This window comes from Amblyomma maculatum, chromosome 1, assembly GCF_055883805.1.
Source record: "Amblyomma maculatum isolate TAMU_Amacu chromosome 1, ASM5588380v1, whole genome shotgun sequence".
In the NCBI taxonomy this organism is placed as follows: Eukaryota; Metazoa; Arthropoda; class Arachnida; order Ixodida; family Ixodidae; genus Amblyomma; species Amblyomma maculatum.
Genome location: NC_139344.1, coordinates 241,162,053 through 241,186,565, shown reverse-complemented (window position 1 = coordinate 241,186,565; position 24,513 = coordinate 241,162,053). Strand labels below are relative to the sequence as shown.

The following is a 24,513-nucleotide window of genomic DNA, read 5'->3' as shown; positions in this document are numbered from 1 at the left end:
AACGCGTTTGTAGCACAGTCGCCTTTATCGAGTTACCACTCATGTATTCTGGACAGTTCTGCTGCCCCAGTCGAGTGGGCTCCGGGAGCCCACTCGACATCTCAACAGCACGTAAGGAATCAGAAAAGGAAGGGCGAGTGGCAAGCGGGTCACACGTGCTGCCGGCGTTCGGAGCCCAATCGAGGAGAGCGCAAAGGCAGCAGAAACTGAGCACTGTCATACAGCAAGGGTAAGTCGGAGGCGGCCCGAAACAAGGCCAGCGCCTCCTCCTATCCCTCCCTATCAAACTTGGTGCGGCGCCCCGGAAAGCGTGCTGCGCCGCGTGGCTCTGGCGAAAAGCGGGGGAGGAAGCGCGCGCGAGCGGCGCGCATTGTTGGCTGCGGCGCCCCCTCCTTCCCTTGCCAGCGCTGGCATTGCGGAAGGACGCTTGCGCCGCGCGCTCGTCCGTCATCCGTTTCCAGGATGTCACTTCGCTTCCCGCAGAACGGAATTCCAAGCGGGCAACGCCGATAAAGGCTCGTCCTCGTGCCACCGCCTTCGTCCGCGCGCAGAAGCGCGAGCCTCAAGCGGCCGGCTAAGCCTGCTTCGCGCCATGCCAATGAAGCACAAACTACAAGTGCGAAAAGACAAACCGGCACCCGAACTTCAACATAGGACTCGCGTTTTTGCTCTTCTATTCAAACTGAGGCCGTCTTCACCAGTTGGCTAGAAAGTAACTGTACTAACACTACCAGTGGCGGTCGCCACTACCAACCGCATCCGGTGGGGCCTCACCACGGGGCGCAAACGCTCCTGCCAACACGAAGTTCCCAGATTAGAGCTGCGCGCGATATTACATTCTTATCAGTTATGCTCCTCGCCGCACTGTTGTTGTTCTTCACAAAACTCCGGCACTACCAGCTACGCCCCGAGACCCTGGTTCCCACGCTACCCCTCGAACGCCCTCGCGACGTTAATCCGGCGGGGTGGATAGGCAAATAATAGTTTGTAGAGTATGGAAGTTAAAACTCGGCCGTTCAAGTGCGTTCAGGCACTAAAAAATGAGATTACCGCGCGTATGCTTCCAGTCCTTCGTGTGCGACACCTGTTAGTACGACACTCGTCAATGCCAATACTTTGCTCAGACCTAAGTACTGGACGCGAGCCTATAGCCACTCGAGCGCAGATGTTACGCGGCAAGGGGAATCACGTGACTCCTCTCGCTGCAGGAGCAAAGGGTGCTGGAAAGAATTTCTGGATTTCAAAAACACAGGAGACGTCATTCTGCAAATCTCCTCGCTTCCGAGTTCTTGAATTGCACACTGCGATCATATGGCATCGCGGTGGTAGCACTTATTAATGATGTCATGGTGGTTTCTTAGCGCCAATAATGTCAGGATGTACGCGACAGAGCTCAAGCTTCAATTTGATTTAGATCCAAAAGATGGGAAGCTGTGACAGCCTCAGCTACATAAGCTGAAAGGGGACAAGAACGCATTTCAAAAAGCTGCAAATGGACTTGCCGCTATAAACTGCTTAGTAAATAGCAGCCTACGCCAAAGGAGCAAGTGGCAACACACCTCTACAGATCAAGCCTCTTTTAAAGATCACTTTGTGACGCTATTCTACTCGCTATCTTTCTGACAACGGTTGCTTTTGCAGTCACCCGTTGCCGCAACCACCAGCACCAACCGAAAGACACGGGCCCGCATCTGATTTGAGCAGCGTTGCTATGATCCGGCCTTCTCCACACCTCCACATTTCAACGTATGAATTCTCTTTTCAGTGCATGGGATTTACTCTCCTCTCAACATCGCTGTACCGGCTTCCAGTACTGTTCATACCGTCGGCAGCACATGTGGTGAATGATGGCTGCGGAATGCAAGTCGCTGCACTGGGCAAACCGCGTTATTAAGTAGAAAGCCTTTCTAGGCTCATGGAACGAAATCCCGTGCGCGAGATCTGTCCGCGAGATGTGTTCTTGTTTAGCGTTCCAGGCATGTGCAATTCCCCGCATGAATGCGCGCCAAGGAACGCCACGCGACAGGAGCGATGGTGTACCATCCAAACTCACACTTGCCGGAGGAAGTATGACAGATACTTCGCCTTTCCCTTCCTGTAAAGCAATTATAATTATGTGTAGCACTGCAACGAACGCAGATAAGAGGCAAACGATAGAAGAGGAAGGGTAGGCTTCCGCCATTTTCCCCTTAAGAAACATCTAAGAGACTTCTATGATAACGGACTGTTCGTGCTTTACCATGCATGTCAATCCCTCGTTTACGCTTAGCCGATATAGTTTGCCACTCTGGGTAGTGCTTGGTCTTGTATTGTCCAACTGTTGACAATCATCAGACCCGACTTAATTGCGCTAAATGTGAATCCCAGAGTGTCCACTTCGTCTCCACAAGGATTAACTAGAGTTTGCAGTTTTTCTGGCTATCTGCTAACAGTACAATATCATCTGCAGAACATTAAACCGGGGAGCCGCTGCTCGACGACCGTTCCGCATAATCTACATGCCAGCTCGAACCTGGATTACTTTCTGGTAGCCTTCTTTCCATATTTATCATATGTAGCATGTACAGCAGTGGTGAAGTAGGATATTCTTGTCTTAATCCTTTGCATACATGTACAGTTTTCGTACTTCTTATCCCTTCCCATGCAATACCTTCACATCCTTTAATATATTCCATAGGCGTTTTCTATTTACCTTGTCGTATATTCCCCGATTATGTCCAGGAAGGCTACATACAAGGATCTGCTTTCTGCCCTAGCTTTTTCTATACATTGCTTAAGCATGAACAGGCCACCCTGCCATTTCTAATTCCGTTCAGAATTTCTCATATATCTTGTTGCTCTCTGCCCATGACCGCTTTCTTAAAATTCACCGCCTGCACTGCCAGCCTGTATATAGCAGATGTTATCGTAATTAGCCTAAAGGATTTTATATGCGTCTTATCTCATTTTCCTTTATAAATCAAATAAATTTTACTCTGCTGCCAGCTGTCCGGAATTTGCTTATTCGTTACGACTGCCTCCAATGCACTTAACGTTTCCTAAAGCTGATTAATGCACATACTCTAGAATTTAGTAATCTTACTAATCAGCTCGACTCGAAGTTCATCCATACCTGAAGGTGTACATTTAGCAATATTTGTTTTAGCCATTTCCTATTTTAGATTAGTCACTTCTAAGCTTCTTTCCATCCTGATGTCCTGTGTTGCTTTCTCATTTGGGGAGACTTCTCCATCGTCGTTCCTAAGTGACTAATACATCACTGATGCAGTCAAATTCACAGCGTTGTCGCTTTGCAACTTTTTCCCTTGACATCTTGAAGCATTTCCTTGATTGTTTTTTTTTTTTATTTTTATTTTATTTTTACGGCATCTGGTTAACTTGATGAGGTGATCTGTTGCAGGAAGGAAAAAAAATGTTTGATGATTCAGATAGGATGTAGACAGGACGGCAAAGACAATACCGCGATAACGAAACGGGTAAAGACGCACTGGCAAGCAGGTTCCCATCGTCCCACGGGCGCTGCCGATAGATGGCGCCACTGTATGCCTCCGCGCGCGACAAAAGTCGGCGAGGCCAAGAAATACGCTATCATCCAAAGTTGACAAGCTTGCGGAGAACACACTACCACAACAGCACCAACACTTTCCATAAGGAACGGAACGCATGGCTTTTGTAAGCGCGTAAGAATGAGACAGTTACGGTCGTTCAAAAGCTAAATAATAGTTCGCAAGAAATGATTTTTTTTTTTTTTTCGAAATGACAGAGACTATAGTTCGCAATCCGGAACACGATTTGCGTGCTGTGGTGACGACGCAAATAGCACTTTTTTTTTTCTTCCTCAAATGCTTTTTAGGAGAAAAGGTGAGGCCAAGGGAGCCTGCAGACTGCCTGGTCGGACACGGTATTACAACGACAGACTGCCTGGTCGGACACGGTATTACAACGACGCACACAAACCACGCCAATTAAAGCGTTCGCGCTGGCCCCTAAACTGCACTAGTTAACTCCAGACTATTTCTTTTCTTTTTTCTCTTTTTTTAGCATGTGTCCTTCCCAATGTCTCCCTAAACAAGCAAAGAAACTACTTCAGACGAAAACTATACACATGTTTCAGGACGACGGTATAAACGTGACCCAATGGCTCTGTTTCTTTTTTCATCATGTAAAGACAAAAAACGGAAATTATCACGTAGAGATAAGAAAACCATCCTTCTACAAGGGCCTCTGGCGCGTTGTCCCAAATTATGTAATTTCGTTACTTCAGAGCAAACTGCAGCGAAATTAATTGAAACAAAATTTTCTTTAAATATGTAGCCGTGGCAAAAAAAAAATATATATTATTTACCTGGAAAACCATGTAGCGGGCAAAGTGACAAGGAGATAGGGCAGCACATTACCTGCAAGGAGGAAGAAAAAGGTAAACAGAATTAGTGGATGTGCTTCGCTGGTTGGTGAGCCCCGCTTATAACTTCCCCACCCTACAAATTCACAGTAACAATAGTGATACAGACAGCGCACAAAGACGAGAAAATTTGCGCTTGTGCGGCCCGGCCCGACTTTGCTATCGATCTTATGAAGCTGGAGGACGTCTTGAGCAACTTTTAACAGTGTTTATCCTGCCTTACTAATTGGAGGCTCTCATCGGGCGAGCTAGTTCTGCCCGGATGGAATCCCGCCTACGGGCAACCTCTTTTCAATGCAAGCTGAATGCGAGAACGTCCAAGTGCTGTGCGATGTCACTGCAGGTTGAAAAACTCCCGGTAGAAATTAATCCGCAGCCCTACTACGGCGTCTCTCATATCTGTCACGGTGCCCCTTTGGGACGTTAAATCACACATACCGCACCAGCTATAGCTGTACCCGGCGTGCTTTCGCAAAGCCAGCTGAAACAAAGGCCACATATCAACGCACAAACTTGCGTAACAGGTGTGATTGAGCGCTTGTTCCAGCTGTTATCAAACGCACTTTTGTCAGCATTGCTCTTTTGTTACCTTGACATGTCCCGTTCATATATTCAGTGACCAAGTTTCGGTTCGCTGACAGCCCACGGCATCAGCGGAATTTGTTCAGTCAATTTCGGAAAAGCTGTACCACAAAAAGACACCAACGATTCTGACTGCGCAGGTTCGAGCCGAGGCTGCGTTACTGTGCACGTCGCAAGGTGCGCTCAACTATTTTAACGCAGAGCAAAGGAAACGGGCGACAGAGGAAGGCCAGTAAGCAGAGATGCTAGGTTTATTCATAAAGCTGGCTCGTCATGCGGTCAAGCCCTGCGGTGCAGAAGCAGTAAATACTCGCGCGACCCCCCCAAAACTCCTCGAGGAAGCCGCAGTCATTAGGAGACGGAGCGCACGAAAATGGCTCTCCTGACAACGTAATGACGCTCGCGAACGAGAACTCGAGCAGAGAGAAAAGGGAGAATACAAAAAAAAAAAAAAATAATACCGCGAGAGTGGAAAGGCGTCGGAGCCGCGAGCGAGCAGGGCCCGGTCCAGCGGGAGCAAAAATAAGGGAAGAAAGGGGAAAGAAAACGCACACAGCGCGGAACTTGGCACGCACACGGCCACTGCAGGCAAACAACCCGTGCCGCATGACGCGCAGCACAAACACCGAGATGAGGGGAAGGCTAAGCCCTCCGCGTTCTCCTTACGAGCCGAGCCCGTAGCTCGCGCGTTAGCGCCGTCTCGCTGGGCAGCCTAACACGACGGGGCAATCCACCGCTGCGCACGCCTGGCTGACGGCGACGTTCATAACGCGGCAGAGGCATCGGTTTTACGCGCGCTCCGTTGGAGCTATACTCACTTTCGCGCGCGGTGCATGCACTCGGACTTGCTAGGGACTCTAATACAACCTCCCACACGGAGGCCTTTCCCTTCGCTGAAACATGGCTGGAGGAAGGCTTCTGGACGCGGACATCCCCACTCGAAATGAGCCCGGGAACAATGCATGCTTCAGTACGATCTCCGGCTGGGTAGCAAGCTGGCGCGCCAAAAGTTTCATGTACGGCGTAAATGGATGGGTTGCAGTGAAGAACAATACCGCGGTAAGCGCCCACTCTCCTTTATCTTGAAAAGCAAACCACTACCAAAACGGGTAACTTTTTCGCATGTGATGCCAGCGGGTGCCGCCAGCCGGGGCGCAATAAACATTTATGAGATCGCTCGCAGCGCTCACGAAGTACTTTTAAATTTCACTACATGCAAAAGCGTTCTGCTGTGCGGACAAACATCAATGATGCGTTATGCTGATAACCTGCAATAGCGAAAAATCGAGGAGGGGCGGCGCGGCTCAGATTTGTCATGTTTTCCGGGAGCCTAAGGGAGGTCTGACGGTGCGACACAGAAGAGGGAAATTAAACCGCTGACTCCATGTAGCCTGGGCAACTGAGCCAGCCTCGACCGCTTGAAGACATGGCACCGCGCGAAGTTCTCGTCGATCACTATAGATGGCGAACGCCAAAAGGGGACTGTATGAGTGTGTTGGCTCCTAGCTGGATTGCGGCAAGCGGTTTTCTCTCGAAGACGTTCCCATAAACTGTTCAGCGAGAGCGCAAAATTGCGATAGGGCAATGCAATTGAGCAGGGCGGCGGGAGTAAGGCGGATTGATCATAAGACTAAGTTTGTAAGTTTCAGCAAAATTTTGGTCATCGCCGGTATGAAAATGCACCCACAAATGTTTAACGCACGAATCAAATGCCCACAAACTTGTTACGCGAACTCATGCAGCGCGCGAGGAAGGCGAAGGTGAAAAGGTGCTGGAATATCTCAGGCAGAAAATATATATGAACTGCGGAACTGATTTGTTTCCAATTGGGCAGAGATCCGGAAGCGTCGGCGTAAGCGAACACACGCGCGCCAACCCAGAAGGCACGAGAAAATGCTACAGAGAGAAATTCGTAAACACACGACACGAGGCGGACAAATCGCGCAGTCACGTATATTCTCCTTCCGCCTTCAATAAGCGCAATGAGCCAGATTATATCGGCCGGTGTGCATATTACATGAACAGGGAGACTAGCGAAGCGCGGTGCATCGCAAACTGCGTTTTGCCCGCAGCATGCAGGAAGGCATACAGCGCAGCTGCCGGTCGTTCACCCCTCCCACATCCAGCGGGTGTGCATCGAATGCAAGGGTCTCCTCTGTGCACACCAGGATGGCGAGCCGAAAGTAGCGCCGATGCGCTAACGAACAGTGTGGAAAGCAAAGATGCGCAGGGGATCTGCGCGGCTAATTAAATTACGCTACACTTTTTGCCGGCGTTGGGAAGTGTAATCTTGCTATTCCACCGCGAAGAACCGCGCCTGTAGAGACCGACGCGCTCAGCCAGCAAACATGTATTAAGTGGCACAGAACATGAAAATGACAATTAAAAAAGTACCCATTTTCCGCTTTTTTTGTGTGTGCGTGTCTAGAAGAAAACAAGCTGGGAAAGATGATGGGTAAACTCAATACAGAGGCTTAAGGTTCCGATAGTTTCTCGTTTAATAAAAAAGGTTAAACAGAAAATGAAGTAAAACGAAAAGAAAGGAGGAATGGCGTACGCGAGCAGCATTTTAATATCAGTTCTTGCTTTCAAAGGCCCGTCTAGGTGGATCAGGGAACAGGAAGTTGGGGCACTGAGACGGTTTAGCCCAGATATGAAAAAAGAAAAAAGAAAAGGGTAGCAAAAAGCCGAAAACTAAAGAACGAAGGAAAGACACGAAGAGCGTTGAATTAATGAGGTAGCATTCGTATATGGCTGGATAGATGCGGATTAATTCCGATCACCGGGGGTTCTTCACCGCGCACTGACCTCACGTAACACACGGGTTGCTTAGCTCTCCGCTCCAATACAAATGCGAACGCCGCGACAGGTATTCGATCCAGCCACTTCGTGCTCAGCATAGCCGAACGCAGAAACCACTGAGGCGCAACGACGGGGCGCGGACTTGCACAGTCACAGTCAACCAGGAAATTTTGATTGCGATTAATTTGCTTCACAAGCCCCATCGCTTGCATAGTAAATAACAATAGCAAGAAACATAAATTGTATGTCAATCCGAATTGCGATCGTGTCATGTATTTCTATAACAATTGTATGTTACTGGACCTTGAATAAAGCGAGGATCATCGCGTGCGAAGAGTGGCCGTACACAAATCTAGACTGTCGGTTAGCTTCCGCGTACTACGCGTCTGCAGCTGTTCGGGCCTTGAACTGTGAGACCTCGGCGATGCGAGACGAGGGCAGGCACACGAGACGACCAAGCGCGCACTCGTGTTCACGACAGTCCTCGTTGCAGGGCGGTCGAATTACTGCGAACTGTCCTCTCCGTCAAGTGCGGTACGAAAGGTGGCGATTACAGCCCTGCTGCTTGCTGCACAACAATGTTACGGCGTAATCGAGATCAAGGAAAGAAAGTGGCGAGCCCGTCAGTATCCCGCACTGCGTCAATCGGAATTCAAGGCCAGGAGGAACCTGCAGCGTCAAAACGCCCCACGCACTCCGCCGAAGATGCGGCAGGGCGGCTTGATGAATACAATGCGTGTCGGACAAGTCGAATCAAGGAGGCGCCGGAGGCAAGCGGTAGCCGAAGGATAACACGCAAGGGCGTTTCACAGGCGATTCCAGCACAACCGGCTTGGCTGCATTGGATTTGAGTGAGTGTGATCGCCAGTGGGTTCGCAAATGACATCACTACATAACCATCGGCTTCCCGCCCTATGTCGCTAGTCATATTTCCGACTGCCGACCTCACTGAATTCCAGTCGAGCACCTGTTATCATTGAATTTCGCGTTGCAATGTCATGACAGTAGCGTCATTTTTGCTATGTTTTTTTTTGTTTTTTTTTAATATCTCGGCACACATCGCAATTTCCATATTAGGCTCACGGGCAACATACATTTATCTCGCGGTACAAGCACTATAGGCACACACCGACAGATACAAACATTTCCGCGTCCGCCTCCATTTTAATCACTCTGCACCAGAAGGGGCCGTTTTAGTCAGCCGGATGGGTTTTTATCGCACTTGCAGCTCATAATGCCCGGCTTGTCACGGGATGAGCGGCTGGCTTCTTCCTCTAGCCCATCCGGCGATGTGCCGCGCCTCCAGTTCCTCGCGATCTTGCAAAGAGGCAAGTTAATTCGAACTCTCCCGCATTATCAGAGCACGTCGAGCGATCGTTTCCAACTTAGCGGGCAAGGAAGAAGAGTTATAAATCGATACACGCAGGGGGAATCCCGTAGCTGCCCGTCGGGTGCCGAAGTTTACTAATCTCGCCGGCAGGCTCGAGAGAGAACAAAACAGCGCCTACCCGGCGCCTTGCGGAGCGAACACGACCGGCCGAGAAGACACAGAAAGGGGAAGAGCAAACAGGACCGGAAGGAGTCTCGCGAAGTTTCCGAGGAGACACCAAGAAGCAGGCGTTCGGCCACAGTTCGATTCATTTTAAAGCCCCGCAGAGATTGCGCCGGTTCCCCCGGCCACCTCGCGGTAGCAACCATTTATTTCAATGAAAACGCAGTTAGGAGAGCCGCCGCAGAATGTAATCGAGAGAATAATAATAATAAATAAAAAGCGAGTGAGATGGGAGGAAGGGGGGTGAAAGAGAGAGCAGCGTTCCCGAGTCAAAAGGATCGAGAAAACCAGGGAAGCGAGCGTGTCCGCGCAGTGAGAGCAGGGCGAGGGGGTCGGCCGCGAAAAACAGTACACGCACGGATCAGCCGCCTCTAAAGATGCCGATAGCACAAAACTAAACGGCATTAAACGCAGATTAGGCCCGTAGCAGCGTGCCTGCGCAGCTTGGCCTCTCTCCCTCGGGAGCCCGGGCGATTGCGCGGGGTGGCGACAGCGTAATCCTGTTTTCCCGCTAAGTCGATAGAAGAGGTGTTTGCATTGATGCTCTTCTCGACTCGCCCGGGCCCTCTCGATCCACCCATGCGCCCCAGTGCGAAGGGCCTCGAGTATGTTCTCAGCTCCTCATCGAGTCAGTTGTTGAGAACAGCATAAGGAACGACTCGCGGTACCTCGTCGGTGGTGGTTTGTTCTGTTATCCACTGTCGGTGGTTTATAGCAGTCTGTCGACGGGCAGGCTGTCTCTATATGTATCTCGGCACTGCAATTGAGGCCAAACTACATCTGATATCGAGCACACCAAAAACGTCGCAATCTCGCTCTTATAGCAGAGAACGGAACCGTTTCATGTACCGCGCCGTAGTTTGTGCCTCACTGCCTTTCGAAGCAAGCAAAAGAAAAGCGTTCAGGAACACGAGAGTTCGCTCCTGGCTGGTGAAAACCGTTCATCTGTCTGCTGCCGTTATACAGCTGGTGGCAGCGGCCCCGCGCTGTACGCGCCACTGCGGACGACGAAGACAGGCAGTCATTAAGACAAAAACGAGGAACAAAATGAATACACGAACAACGGGACAAAAAAACTACAGTGCAGTGGCGACCAGCAGCCGCCACCGGATGTTAAAGGCACTCCGGGATTGGCGTGCTATAAAATGTGCCCCCCCCCCCATCCTTCTTCCCCTGGCGAACAGCGCTCACAGCTTCTCCTTGTGAAACGCGGCCTCAAACTTTCTAATCGGTTTCGCCGCAATGACCGTGTCCGTGCTTTTCGCCCGGGCGGCGGCGCAGGGCTGGCGTAATGAAATTAGGATTACTATCACGTCAGCTCGAGGCACCCAGGGCCCGCTCTAGCAGCGGGGACTCGCAGACCCCTCTGCTCGGCGCGCTGGAAATTGAATGTGCCGCCGCCGGCTCGAGGGAGACCCTAGTTTGCATCAGCATTTATGCACTGCGGTTCCGCCGCACGAGGAAGCGGAAAGAGGGCTTCTGTCCTCCTCATGCGCATAACTTCTTAATGCTCGCGGAATAAATCGTCCACTGGAAGGGAGTGCGTGGCGCCCAAACTGCGCCGGGGTCGCCGAGCAAAAACAAAAGGCGGCGCTCAAGTTCGGGCGACACTGGGCACGCGCGGACGGCAGAAGAAAGAAAACACTCAGGGCGCCGTAAACAGAGGCAGGCGGCTGCAGACGCTGCCCGGCTGGGTGGGAGCTTTATGCCGGGCCGGCTGGCGTCCATTCCGAATGAAAATATCTCAGGCAGCTGCCGTCAAACAAAAGCGTCGCGAGGGGCGGGGGTGGGGGGGGGGGGGGGACAAATAGCCCCTCGTCTGGCGAGAGACAGTTGCCCCGAGGCGTTCAACTCAGCCCGTCTTCTTCTTCATTCGCTTCCCCCTTCTCACCCGCTTCACCTATTACTCCTCCGCAAAAACTCCCCAAACGACGACGCTCTACTCGACGTCCCCGCTCCGCCATCCTCCGGGGCGGCTTTTCTCGCTGGTAAATAAGTGCAACATTGCGCTAGTGCGCGCCGGAGCGACTCCGCGTTTGCGAGAGAGCGCGTAAAGAGGCCCAACAGCGGATGACTCTCTCGATATGGAAATCGATGCCCACAAAATCGCATCGCCAGTCGAATGGAAAAATGATATCTGGCCGAGCGAATGGCCTCGTCGGCGCGCGCTCTTCTCTGCGCGAGACAGACCCGCGCATAGGCGCAGACCCCGCCGTCTCGGGAGGGCGTCGGCACATAGCTGGGAGGATGAACGCGCGCGCTAAGCGATACACAACGGTGCGGAATCGTTTTCCAATCCAGCGGATGCAAAGCTAGGTGCAGCTTCCCAGCATCTGTATTTTGCCCCCTTTGATGCCTGTCGTACTCTGTTTAGGCGCGATGCCATATTTTATGGGTATGCCTCTTTGACCACCCCATGCTGTCGCGACTAGGATGATTGATGCCTTTGAAACAAACGAAACACACAATTTTAAGAAACCTAAGTCGCCAGAAAAGGATACGAATGGAGAAGAAACATGTTAATGCACCTCCAGATTCCTTTCATATCTACCTCTATATTTCTAGCCTGCGGAGACCTAGCAATATAGCACTTAGCACACGTCGTTTCAAGACACAAAGGACAAAATTAGCGAACGCGGCCGAGTTAGATTGCTTTACGCAAAATCATTTATTTTATCTTTGTTGTATATGCATGTATTTGTTGGGGCGAAAGGAAGGACATAATTGCAAAGTTTGTGTGTGCGTGTGTGTGCGTGTGCGCGTGTGTATGTGTGTGTGTGTGGGGGGGGGGGGCAGAAAGACATGCTAAAAATGCGCTGGTTCCGGAACAGGAGTCGAAAAATAACCAAATAAAAATCACAGATGAAATTCCAGTTAGTTGACTTGTATACCTCTCAGGCGCGTGAACCCCGCCTTCCCGCTCTCCATGAAATCCAGCTGGCTCCACCCCTTGCTATAAGCAGTGTTGGGAATGTAACTTAATCGGCCCCGCTGCGCGCGCTCACACACACACACACACACACACACACACACACACACACACACACACACACACACACACACACACACACACACACACACACACACACACACACACACACACACACACACACACACACACACACACACACACACACACACACACACACACACACACACACACACACACACACACACACACTTCCGCACAGAAAGCTACTTTGGGCCCCTCCCCCCAGAAGACCCTGAAGCGCGAAATACTCAGCACACGACGTCACGTGCTTTCTCGACACGTAATTAGAATGGCGAGAATTGGGCCTAGTTGGTTATTCATATTGGTATTGGAATCATATTGGATTGTCGTTCAATGTGTTAGCGCGGTGAATCCAATACGTAATTAGAAACTGCGGATAGCGGCAAACTAATGGCTCTCATTAGAATAATATTCGAAAAAATATCCCAATCAAGGCAAGCAAACTGGATAACGTGAAAACATCTATAGAAAGACTAAATACTACAAACGTTTGCTAGCGATCATCATGCCTTCGTGTTTCAGTTCTAGCAGCCCAGCTCAACTACAAGGCTGCCTTCAGAGGCTCGATCCTGTTTCTGAGCGGAGGATCCGGTCAGAAACGGGACTCAGCCTCTATTTTTGCCCGCATCAACCCTTTCCCTCCGCACCCCCCTTTGGCCAAGTGGGAACCTTGTGCAATAGACGTTCTATCATCACCGTCTTTCAATCGAAGCTCAGTCTTTCGTTTATCAAATCGATTAGGTCTGCCCTCTGTGTGCACAAAGAGATTGACAACCCACAGCTACCGCGGATGGAACAAAAGGGCTTCCACCGGCACTCTGTCTCAATGAGCTCGGGAAAGTCGGCGCAGTTGACACCGCCCACAGAGTACAGAGATACGAGCGAGACCACTTGGCTGCACGATCGTCTTGCTACGCGCCAAGTTCGAGAAACCTGGCTCGGCTGTTTAGCGCGCGTGTGCACGCCTTTACAGCGCGCCCTTTACACGCTCCCTGGGGACGTCACCTCAAACGAGACTCTCGGCGCGCGAAGGCGTCTTCGACAACGCGTCCGGAGCTCGTAATGGAGCGCATCACGCTCCAGTCAAGCTCTTTACGACTCCCGACGCGCAGCTATCCAAGGGGACGCGCAACACAACGGCACGTGAAGAAATGTTTATCGCTCCTCCAGGTTGTATTACACGGTAACGCTCCGAGGCGGTAAAACACGTGTACGCCCGACGAGACCTGACCAGACAGCTGGAGGGGGGGAGAACGCAAAGCTAGAAGAGAATTCAACGCTAGGCACACTTTTCGGCGCTCGCTTCCTCTAGGAAAACCTCGATTTATTCCTTTCTGTTTGTTTGTTTGTTTGTTTGTTTGTTTGTTTGTTTGTTTGTTTGTTTGTTTACTCTCTTGGACAACACGTGCCGCACTGAGGTGACTGCGTGTGAGGTCCTTTTATATCGAAAGCCCCCGCGGCCCTTGCTGGTGCATGCCCTCGAAGGACGGCATTTTGCTCCGGCGACAATGAAGACTCCCAGCGATGCACCGCCCCCTTATCTCTCTCAACTCTCTCATATATTCGACGTGAGAAGCGGCCTCGTTCCAGAATTAACGCCGTTAATACCGTGGCCACTTTATTACGGCGCCCGAGCGCCATGCCTCCTCCTCTGTACAGCCGCAAGAAGCTCGAACAACGCGCCAGTGAAAAGTGGGGGCGAGGAAGACCGGTAAAAAAAAGAAAAACGCGACGCTTCAGGCCCTCCAGTTATACTAAACGCGAGCTGTCGGAGTATAAGCAGTAAAAAGCACTTATCACGCGAGGCTGCAAAAACTTGGCCGCCGCGATGGCGGCGTGCGCCCTTACCACATTTAAGTTTTGAATCCAATCGTCAGACAGGAGAGAGCTATAAAAATGGAGCCTCCGGTATTAGATGCCACGGGCCAATGGTGGGCCTTCGACCATGTGCGCCGGGGGGGAAGGGCGAGGGGGACATCTCCCTGAATCGAATAAAAGTGCTGCTGCGCGCCCTTTTGGGAAGCGCAAAATACGAAAAAGCCGAATGTCCGCACATATATGAAGGCAGTATTTTCAGACGGCCGTGCTAAAGCGCCCCGAAGTGACATATAAGTGCATTGTATACGTTGTCCAGAGTTTGAACATATTTTCGCTCGCTTTTGCAATGCCATTCGCGCCAGCATTCGACAATGATAAGCAGCTCGACATGTTCGTAATTTTGATAAAGAGAGAGTAATGCGAGAGTAAAAACTCCCGGCAGTTGGCGTCATTCTTTTGAAAAATGTATTCGAGGTTCCACACCAGACAGCAGGTAAAGGCGGTGCTGTTTTAAACTCGATCTCGCTCGCATTTCAAACGCTCAATTAATCAACTTATAAATAAATTAATTAATTAATGAAACCTATCTAGTCCTTTCATTTCTGCCCCTCTTTGAGGCATTTAAGGAAATAAAATGAAATGTGCAACTAAACTGGACTAAAGACTATCATCGTTCTGACTCTCCGACGTGGCAGTAAAAAGTAAACGACAATGTGCAGCGTTTATACCTTAATGGAAACGAACGACCAGAACAGAGATATTACAGGTGCAAGACAAACGTTTGGTCAGACTGTGTATCCTTCCAATGCTGTTAGTGCACGGACTTCTGTTTTTCTATCGTGAGAGATAAAGAGGGCATATTAAGAAAAAAAACAAAACCCTCGCGGATTGTTTGTAATCAGAGTGGACGCGCGCTTTAATGACAAGTATAGTCTCGCGCATGCGCCTCGCAGCCCACCTAAGAGCGAGTCGTAGTAGTGCAGCATATATTGTCGCGAACGGTTCAAGTCTTTATTTGTTCATTTTTGACAGCCGCCGGCATGTGGCCTCATCACAGTGATTCTAGCGCGAAGATCGATTCTGTCCTTTGTTTTTGTTCATGCTCGTTGTCGCGAGATGCTGCTTTATCATTTGCTTTGTCGCTCAAGATGCGTCGAGAGGAATCTGGAAGATTCCTGCCACTCGCGTGTGTTTCTGCAATGTTCCAGATTACGCTAGTCACTTGTCTGCGGCTTTATCTAGATGTTTCCCTGCCGCCTTTAAATTGAGCGTTGGCGCATGCGACCAGCATTCTTAGTTCGACGACCACCGAGCACGACTATTGCTATCACCGCTGCCGATTACTTAGTCCTTTTGCGGCCGCAAGTCAGCCCAATTTCTTCGATGCACTCCCAGACTCACCATTTCTTATCATCGGCCTTGTCACCACCACGTGACAATATGTCCCGGCAGCGAGACATGGATGACCCTGCTTGTCCGCCCGCTGTGTACCTAAGCAGCTGACATGGGCGGCCTTGATCGTCCTGAGATCCTTGGTCGCGGACCAAACAGAAAGCGGAAAAGGAAAGAACGCGAGTGGCAATTACGAAGACCCTCATTAAGCCAGCGCCCGCCGTCGAACGATGCAAACAACAGGGTTGCCCCGGAAGCCGGTTCAAGGCGAAGCTTCGCACGTTCCTGCACGCAGGCTGTGCGGGGACAGGAAAGCGATGAAAGTCGTTGGGACTGTGCCACGCGTGCGCGGCCTTCCGTTCTCTTGTGCGGCAACCATCCATCGAGGGACCTTTCCACTGCCGATAAACGTATGGTCGTTGGAGCGATCACAAAGCGGCGGTTCTTCCCAAATATCCATTTTAAGCTGAGACGTTGGGACGATATCTTGGTTATTTAGAACGAGACTACTTTATTATTTTAAGCGATTCCAAAATGTGTTTCTTACTGATAATTCGAGCTTTCAGAAAATGTGTATGTGTGTGCGGGAAGGGGTGGGTCTGGTTACTAAGTAAGGAACCGATGCTACGAATTTTTGTTTTTAGCTTTTCGAGTACCGCCAGACCTTACATCATACATTTGGCCAATGCTTACAAGAAAACCGGTTCTCGGCTTCTGCGATCAGTGCAATCTCTTCCAATAAACCTGAGGAAAAGAATAGCCGGTGATTGTGAAACTGGGAATTGAGAAAGCGAAATAAACATGAATATGAAAGTAAAATTTTCCTATATGTTACGTACTGGGAAAGTACACATAGACCAGCAGCGTACGCCTGCGCACAGGCCTGCTACGCGCGTACGTGCACACGCACTCACTCGCTTGGTTACGTTTTAAATATGTGACATGCACGCTGAAAGAAAACTAGAAAGTGATATTTGCGCTGTGCTAGCTCCCCATATCCTGTATGTACAAATATGTTGAGGCACTTAGCTCGACGGAATGTTTTCCTCGTGATTAACCTTTAAAATATAGAACGTCGGAGCATAGCTCTCAGCAGCAAACACAGTTCGGAGGAACTATAGTAATTGCGACGCAAGTTTCGAAACGCTACATTTCGCCGTAGCCTCGAAATGGTCTCTATGGTGCCGAACATCCGAGGGAAGCGCAAATCCTAGCGGCACAAGGGGATGCCATGGTGGCATACAGAGAAAAGAGCGCAGAACACGATGAAAGACTGCAAGGAAGGCGCCGTCTCGTCCCGTCCACTTTTCTTCCTCGGAGTAGCGGCTTCTTCACCGCCAAAAAGCTTCCGCGAGCTCGCTCAATGCACGCGGCCGGGGAAGACAAAGAAATGAGAAACAAAGTGGGCACAGAAAAGCGCAATATTTACGGAGCGTTCAACTGCGCTCGCCGCAGAAAACCTCTCCTCCGCGGTGATGGCCAAAAACAATGAAAGGGACCCAGGAAGCGCTTGAGAAAGATCAGGGCGAAGGTCGGGAGGGTCGCTTTCCGCGAAGTGGTGGTGGCCGCGTGTGCCAAGTGAACCGCACATCAAGGACGGCCCCGCAGCCTGGGCACCGAGCCCGGCAGGGAGCGCGCAAGAAAGCGGAAGAAAGATGGCCATGGCCGCCGCGGGAGTCGCTGCCCCCGCCGCCCGTCTTGAAGAGCTGACGGGGCCGCAGAGACGGGGGTTCGCGTCAGCTATTAATTCCCTTCACACCTGCGCGCACACCGCCCAGGAATTCGCGCTAAGAGGCGCAGCTTCCTCGCTTCCCGAGAAAGGCAGGAGAGTGAGAGGAGACTCGCCCTTCCCACAGTCCCCCAATTATTCTTCCGCAATCACCCGGCCCCGGCTGCCCGCTACTATACCGAGCGCATAGTGCGCGCTGGTTCCTTTCTGGGTCTTGTAGCCCACGAGCAGCAGCGCGTTCCATGAGAGCGGAAACACGCTCACGCGTGAGCTATGTCCCGGCTTTTATTTCCCGAACCACCAACACAAAGCCACACATCAAAACAAGTGAATCGGAGGAAATAAAACTAGCCTGAAACCACGCGGCTTGCGACAATAACAATGCACTAACAAAAAATCGCGCCCGTCGACAAAGGAAAAAAAAAAAAAGAAGACTTAAAATGGAGCTACTGGCAACCAACGGATCGGGGGTTCTGACGCCTTCTCTAGAGAAATGCCACGCAAGGAAGGTTCAAGGGGTCTGGCGCGGGAGCCCGAAGGCGAGGTCATAACAGATGATGGACCGGCAGAGAGCGGCAGCCAAGTGCTTCTGCGCACGCCAGGGGACGACAGCAGCAGGCCGCCTCCGAAGCACGAGACCGAAGATGATCCCCTGCTCCGAATTCTATTTTAAGGGAGGCTGGCACCACGAAGCTCTCCTCGTTCCACGGAAAACCGCGAAGGAAACGGGACGCGAAAAGCAAGTCCTCGGCACCTCTCCCCTCCTAAACAGGTAAGGAACTCCGGGAGCGAGACACGGAGGCCTTGACCCTCCTCCATCAGCTCGTTCGGCCTGCATCCGGAGCAAACGCGTACTTTCGGAATCCTCTTGTCACCACAGGCGCAAACGGAAGAACGAAAACAACGCGATCTACCTCATCGACATGTAAGTGTCAGTATTAAACGCTCTGCATGGGCAGCGCAGAAATCTGTGAATTAGTTTCGGCCAGGGGTTTAGCGTGGCGTTGACCCACTTTTCTCAGTCAGCCTCTTGTTAAACCGCCCGACGTCGCATTCTCCGGTATCCGTGCAGCCTCATAATGAGATGCTGCTGCCGATCCATCGAAGGTATATCTCCGAGGTATTTATCCTCCGGCGTCAAACTCGCCTCGCATTCCAGGTTCTGACGACGATCACTGGGTCTCGGACCACGGACTCCTGACAACCCGCCAGCACCGCTACTGCCGCTAAGCAAACGGATGCGCAAATCGACGCTGGAAAGAAGGAACGTAAAACGAGATGAAGGGTGACCCATGACGATGATTAATGGCCCAACATTTTCATCGCACTCTGGGAATTCAATACGTGTCGATGCCAATGCGGCGCAACAGCCTTTTTAGGGCACTTCGAGCTGGCAGCTTGGGTTTGTGCCTTCCGCAGAGCAAATATGCTTTTATTTTCTTGTAGCTTTTTATTTTTTTTTTTTGTGGCAGTTCTTAACCGAGAATTCCTCCAGAATAATCTTGCCAACGTACGTATTACTTAGCACTAATAAGTTCAGAAGGTTGAGGTGGAGAAATTCTCAACAGCAATAGTTGAATATCACTATTTAAAATTTTCTGCGCTCCCGTTCTGTTGGTGTTGATGCAAGAAATCCATGCCTTGGTGAGCGCTCAAGTTAGGCAGTCCGACATTTTAATGACCACTTACGCTGTTCCGCACAAAAAGCTCAAGTGGGAATCAATATCGACTCTATTTCCGACTTCATTTGTACCGCGTCTTGAGCAGTGTGATGCTTCCGCGCGTGTACGAAAATCCTGACTGCTCCTTGCACTAAAATTCATTTTTATTCCGAAAGCAATAAATACTACTATAGGTTTCGAGCCTTCAGCGTAGCGCGGCGGTAGCCACGTCTTACCCACGTGACGCTATGACGTCACATCCCACGTGACACTAGGGTGAGAGCTGGGCTACCAACTCAAGCGGTCAGCGTAGCGCGGCGGTAGCCACGTCTTACCCACGTGACGCTGTGACGTCACAACCCACGTGACACAAAAGCGAGAGATGGGCTCCCAACTCAAGCGGTCGGCGTGGCGCGGTCGGAGCCGCGGCTCAGTTGGCAGCAGCTGCCAACTTGGGTTTCACATGGGACGTTTATGTCAGAATCAGCCTTCTAGGACCCTGGCATTCACGTTACCCCTATATGCCACTAAGGCACCTTCATACGGCTTGGTTAAAGCGGGGCTTTATATGTGGGCTGAGGAAGAAAAAAAAAAAAGAGAAGAAGAACGCTCGGTCACCCGCAGCTAATGCTTTCGCTCAATATTTGGTTCAACAGCTTTGAACTCTTGTAATTTTTTTTTATTATTATTGAACGCCGTGCTCTACAATACCTGGCTCCAAAAGAAGAGTCTTTGTTCTGTCAAGTGTTTCCTGCGTGAGTGCCGGAAGCCATCATACACTGTTTTATTTACTACAAACGAGCAGATATTTTTTTACATGTCTTGAGAAAAACACAGAACGGCAACATTTTCATAGCGTGAGTTACCTGACAGAAACTCACCATAATAAAGAGCGCTTCGACAAAATATTGCTCTTCGGACCGCACAGTACCTGGAAAATGCGCATGTTGAACCACAAAACTGAATCCCTGTCTTCCCCAGAACGCGTTCGGCAACATGCTGTGTCAGCATCAGGACATGAGAGAGGAAAATGACCTCCCACAGCACCGGCTGTCACTTATGGCACCTTGTTTGTCCCTGCCTCCCATCTCGGTGTGATTACTGAAGAGGACTGAAGTGCGCCGCCTGCGTGCACTACATAGGTAACAGTAACCGACGGACAGGTCACGAGTACACGGCTTTCCAAAAAAGACTCCTTTTATACTGAGCGCTGTTCGCAAATGCGATAAATACCGCGTCTTAAAAAGAGAAAAGAGCAACGAATGAGTGAAGGTCTAAAGTGTCAATCAGCAACGCTGAGTTTGACCTAAGACAACGATTTTCAGAAATAAGCTTTTTTTCAGTTGTGAAAGATTTCTTCGGCATATCAAGCGGTGGTGTGTAAATTAGGACAGAGTTGAGACGACAGTTAAAGCCAACTATTCCGTATTCATTAATCAAACCGCCATTTAACACGTGCTGGGTGTATTCTGATGCATACCACCGCTGACTCTGCTACACGGTGAATGGAGCGCTCGATCAACTCAGAAATCTTATATTTAAAAAAAAAATTATAGGTGAAACACCCTGTACACAAGTTTTGCGTCAACGTCAAGGAAAGAGGTTTATTATTTTTCCGATATATCGAAGCCCTTCGGGCAGAGATTCGAACTGGGTTCGGTGCCGGGTTCGTATCGTTTCAGGACAATGCACGACCGAGACTGCCAACACTGAGATCGGAAAGCATTTCACGCTACAACAGCAAAATCGGGTACTCTGCATACGCTACCTTCGGAGAGAAGTCCGCTGACGGCTCATTGTCAATTGTCACCATGACACCTCACCACACGTTTTTCGTCTTCGGGGCAAGCGAGAGAAAGCGGCAAATATAATCACATAATCAGGCTGTGTTTATCCGCCACCGGGTATTCGTGGTGTCATCCACGAGCTCGCGCGACGCGCTCATGCATCGGACGACCTTTCATGCCAGAGCTTAGAGTGAGCCGACCCCGTACGCAGCAGCCTCTTCCATGAAGAAAACATGTCGTTCAGCTAGACTTCCGAGAACGACGCACCGCTCTTCATCAACGAGGGATCAGTGCGCACGGCTCGGCTGACTCTAGGCTCGGCCGAACAGCAGCGCCACAGCTGACACGCATTTGCAACAGCGCGTCACTGCCACTTAGGCGCGCGCCATCTCGTTCAGGCTTGCGTCAACTGGAATCTACATGGCGTTCCTCGCTTCTTTTCTGCGCCCAGACGCAACGCAGAAGCTGGTTCGTTGAACCGCCAGCCTCTCTGGGCGCCGAAGGTGTTCGCGAGAGGGGGACCCGAATGGAATCTGCGACGGGGGACTCTCAGAGCATGCCCGCTCCAGCTGCGGCGCGAGCCTCGCGGAGTACCCTATATTTTCCCGGGCCGAAATTTATGAGCGCCTTCCCAGTCAGCCATGCTCTGCGCCTCCTCGGCTTCTGCTGTCACAGCAGCTTCCCGGTTGGGCCGCGGCTCCCCAATCTTTCTCGGGACATCCTGGTTTCCATGTCCCGGGGCCCAGGGATGTCGGAATTCAAGCCGAGTTTTTCTTTCGCGTTCTCGAGGGGCACGGCGACACCTCCGAAGGTCTATTCAAGAGACGCCGAGCGCGGCTTCAAATAGACACATTTACAGCCTGGAGGGACGACCACGCGAACGACGCGTTGTTGGACGACAACGACCGTGCCCTCCTAGCGCTTTCGAAAAGCAAATGAAAAACATTCGCGCCGGCGAAACTGCATCTCAGGACGCGCATTCCCTGGAAGCTCGTAGAAACAATTGTGCTTAGTATTTCTTTTACTACTTTTCTCTTTTCAGCTTGACGCTGCGTTGGGTTGGATGCACGCGCGTGCGCACCTCTTAGCCGTTGACTCGATTCCTTTCGTCTGCGAAGGCAGCATGTGCAGCTCATTTGAATGCGGAATAGAAAGGAGCGGAGAGGGGCGAAAGACGAGTGGAAGCAAGGACACGCCATAATCTGAGCTTGCAATAGCTGCGCAAAGCAATCGACCCACAGGCGAGGATAATGAACCTGGAAACGCTAAAACGTTAATAACACAATGGAGACGCGCATCGATTTATGTCCGCGAGCCAACGGCGACGACGGGCGTGTGAACCTGGCCGGACCATAATGCAGCCGCTATATATATGTCGACAGCACGCAATCACAGTCGGACAAACCCCGGATCCAGTGTGACGCCTATGAGTCATCTCAGGGCGCGGTTAACATAATTGGTGCCCTATAGAGAGATACGGCAGAACAGGCACTTCAAACAGGACGCTTATAAAGCAGACTACATTTTGTGATGGAAGAGCGGCATAGGAGTGAACAGCATTTTGAAATTTGCGTATTAAGCAAAATTACACAAAGAAGGAAAGAAATAAAAATTTGATAGCACTAAGGAACATGCACCGGATAAATATGAAATCCTGAGCATTGCTGCTGTTGCGACGCTAGACGCATGAGCATTTTTGTTTTTACTTTCTGTCCCGCCGCCTGGTGGACTCGCCCGACACTACACTCCCGGACCCCGCCCGCATCAGTCCAGGTGGCGTATGTGTATGGCGCATTTAGGTTAAAATAATGGAGCGGCCCAGAAGTTCATGAAGACGACGATGTTCACTTCACAGCGCGAGAGTGTGTTGCAGTTTTAAACGAGGCGTGATCTGCGGCGTCGATAATACACATGCTCACGAGTGGGACAGAGAAGCTGATTTGTTCGTACTGGCGCGGGCTCGAAACCTAGTCGCAGCGGTGTTTTAAAGTGAAAGCTTTATCGGCGCGGTAAATTTCAAGTGGAGTCAGCTACGTGGCGTGTCGTATGACTCACCGCCGCAGCTACGGCGCGCGGAGCCGGCGGCCTCGCATGGTACGCGGAACCACGAGTTTCGCCACTCGCCTCAATAAAAGCTTGAGGCGAGCGAAGCCACAGCCTTGGAACCAGTGATTCGACTGTGTATCGTACACTTGGCTGAATCTCATAACCCTTGGATGCATAACGCAATATTCCCGCCGGGGTGGCGCAGTAGTTACGGTGCTCGAGTACTGTTCCAAAGGGTGTGGGATCGAATACCGGTCTCGACGGCCGCTTTTCGATGGAGGCGAAAAGCTAGGCGCCCGTGTGTTGTGCGATGTCAGTGCACGTTAAAGAACCCCAGGTGGTCGAAATTTCTGGAGTCCTCCACTACGGCGTCTCTCATAGCCTGAGTCGCTTTGGAACGTTAAAACCCACAAACCAAACAGCATAATGCAATATATAAGAGCGTGCATACACACTACCGCTTCGCAGTTTTTCGCTATGGATGCAGGATGAAGAGCCGTAAAACCAAACCGGCAATAAACGCTCTGCCGGCACACTGATGACAGGCTCTGTCCACACACTGTGGTGGCGCCACTCAAGTTGACCAGGCTTTCGCCTCGAAACCAGTCACTATCTTACACTCCAAGCTACGCACGGAGGGCCATGCTGAAGCAGCCTAAACGGAACAGCCGGCTGAATAGTTACAAGGCAGACTCGGGAATCGGGATGTGCACACTGTGGTCGCGGGCCTATGAATTGCGACAACAAAAACGCCCAGTTCTCCCCAAGAGGCTTCCTTTTCCATGGCGAACGGGAGTCATTGTTTCTCGCGCGGGCCAGAAGGGATCAAGGTCAGCGCTCTCCCAGCTGAGCCCGGGGACCCTCGTCCACTGAACCCCAAGGGAGGCCGCTAATTTCGGGACCCGGTATGGTTGGGGCCCACCGCTGCTCGTCTTTGTTACCAGCGCGACGCCGCTGATCTGCCGCGAGGCTCGGCCGCAATGGGCGTCGGGGCGAATCCCCCCGCTCCTCCCAGCGCGTCTGTCTCTGCCACGTTTAATTGGAGCCCTCTGCGGGCTTTGCTCGCCTCGCCGGCAAGAGCAACGGTGCCCATTATTAGGGCCTACATAGCAGCGGGCAGCCAGGAGGGATTCGCCGAGTCCGGCCGCCCCGCAAGGGTGATGGTCACCCTGAAATCCGCCGCGAAACACCGGGAAGGCCGATACTCCTCCGAGATAGGCGGTAAGTCACACAATCTTATTTGTAGCCCCGGAAGCCTGCTTCTCGGCTACTCCTCCTTCTCGTGGAACGATTGGCACGCGGAAGCCTCAGCAACCGCTGGACGCGCAAAAGCGATCTCTGCACACTTGTGTAGTTGGCAAAGGTGAAATTGGGCCGTTGCGGAAACGAATTTCTCCACAAGTTAGAAGTATAATGTGGTGCAACTTCGATCCGTCGCCTTTGGATTACCAGTCCTAGAGATGGGCAATGTTAAATTACAGCCCCGACTCGACAGTTTGGCAAACAATGTGCTGCTACTAAAATGAACGGCGGACCATATCCTCGTTACCGTATATTCATTTTTCCACGCAAAAAGAATATAGGAGAGGTCGTCTGCCAGAAGGAGCCAGAAGGGGGCGGCGCTGCGCGTGGCAGCCGGCGTGCGCCGCCGGGCGAGGAAACGTCACCGGGCCTGTCGTCACGTCTTGCCCATTTGAGCCCCAAGTGGAGCCAGTCGCTCGCGATACAT

The 24,513-nt window shown here is 51.2% G+C and overlaps 1 protein-coding gene across 3 annotated transcripts in view; it reads right to left on the bottom strand.

Moving 5' to 3' along the window:
- The window catches only part of LOC146206052 (Krueppel-like factor 6), a 363,425-nt gene that overhangs the window by 132,317 nt on the left and 206,595 nt on the right, over positions 1-24,513 (bottom strand). For 2 of the 3 annotated variants that reach the window (XM_084590710.1, XM_084590709.1), the window contains one exon: positions 4,346-4,397. The exons of the other annotated variant lie outside the window; for it this stretch is intronic. In XM_084590710.1, coding sequence (XP_084446836.1) covers positions 4,346-4,357 — 12 coding nt within the window. In that variant the 5' untranslated portion in view covers positions 4,358-4,397. The remainder of the gene's footprint in view (positions 1-4,345; positions 4,398-24,513) is intronic. 3 annotated transcript variants of the gene reach the window in all.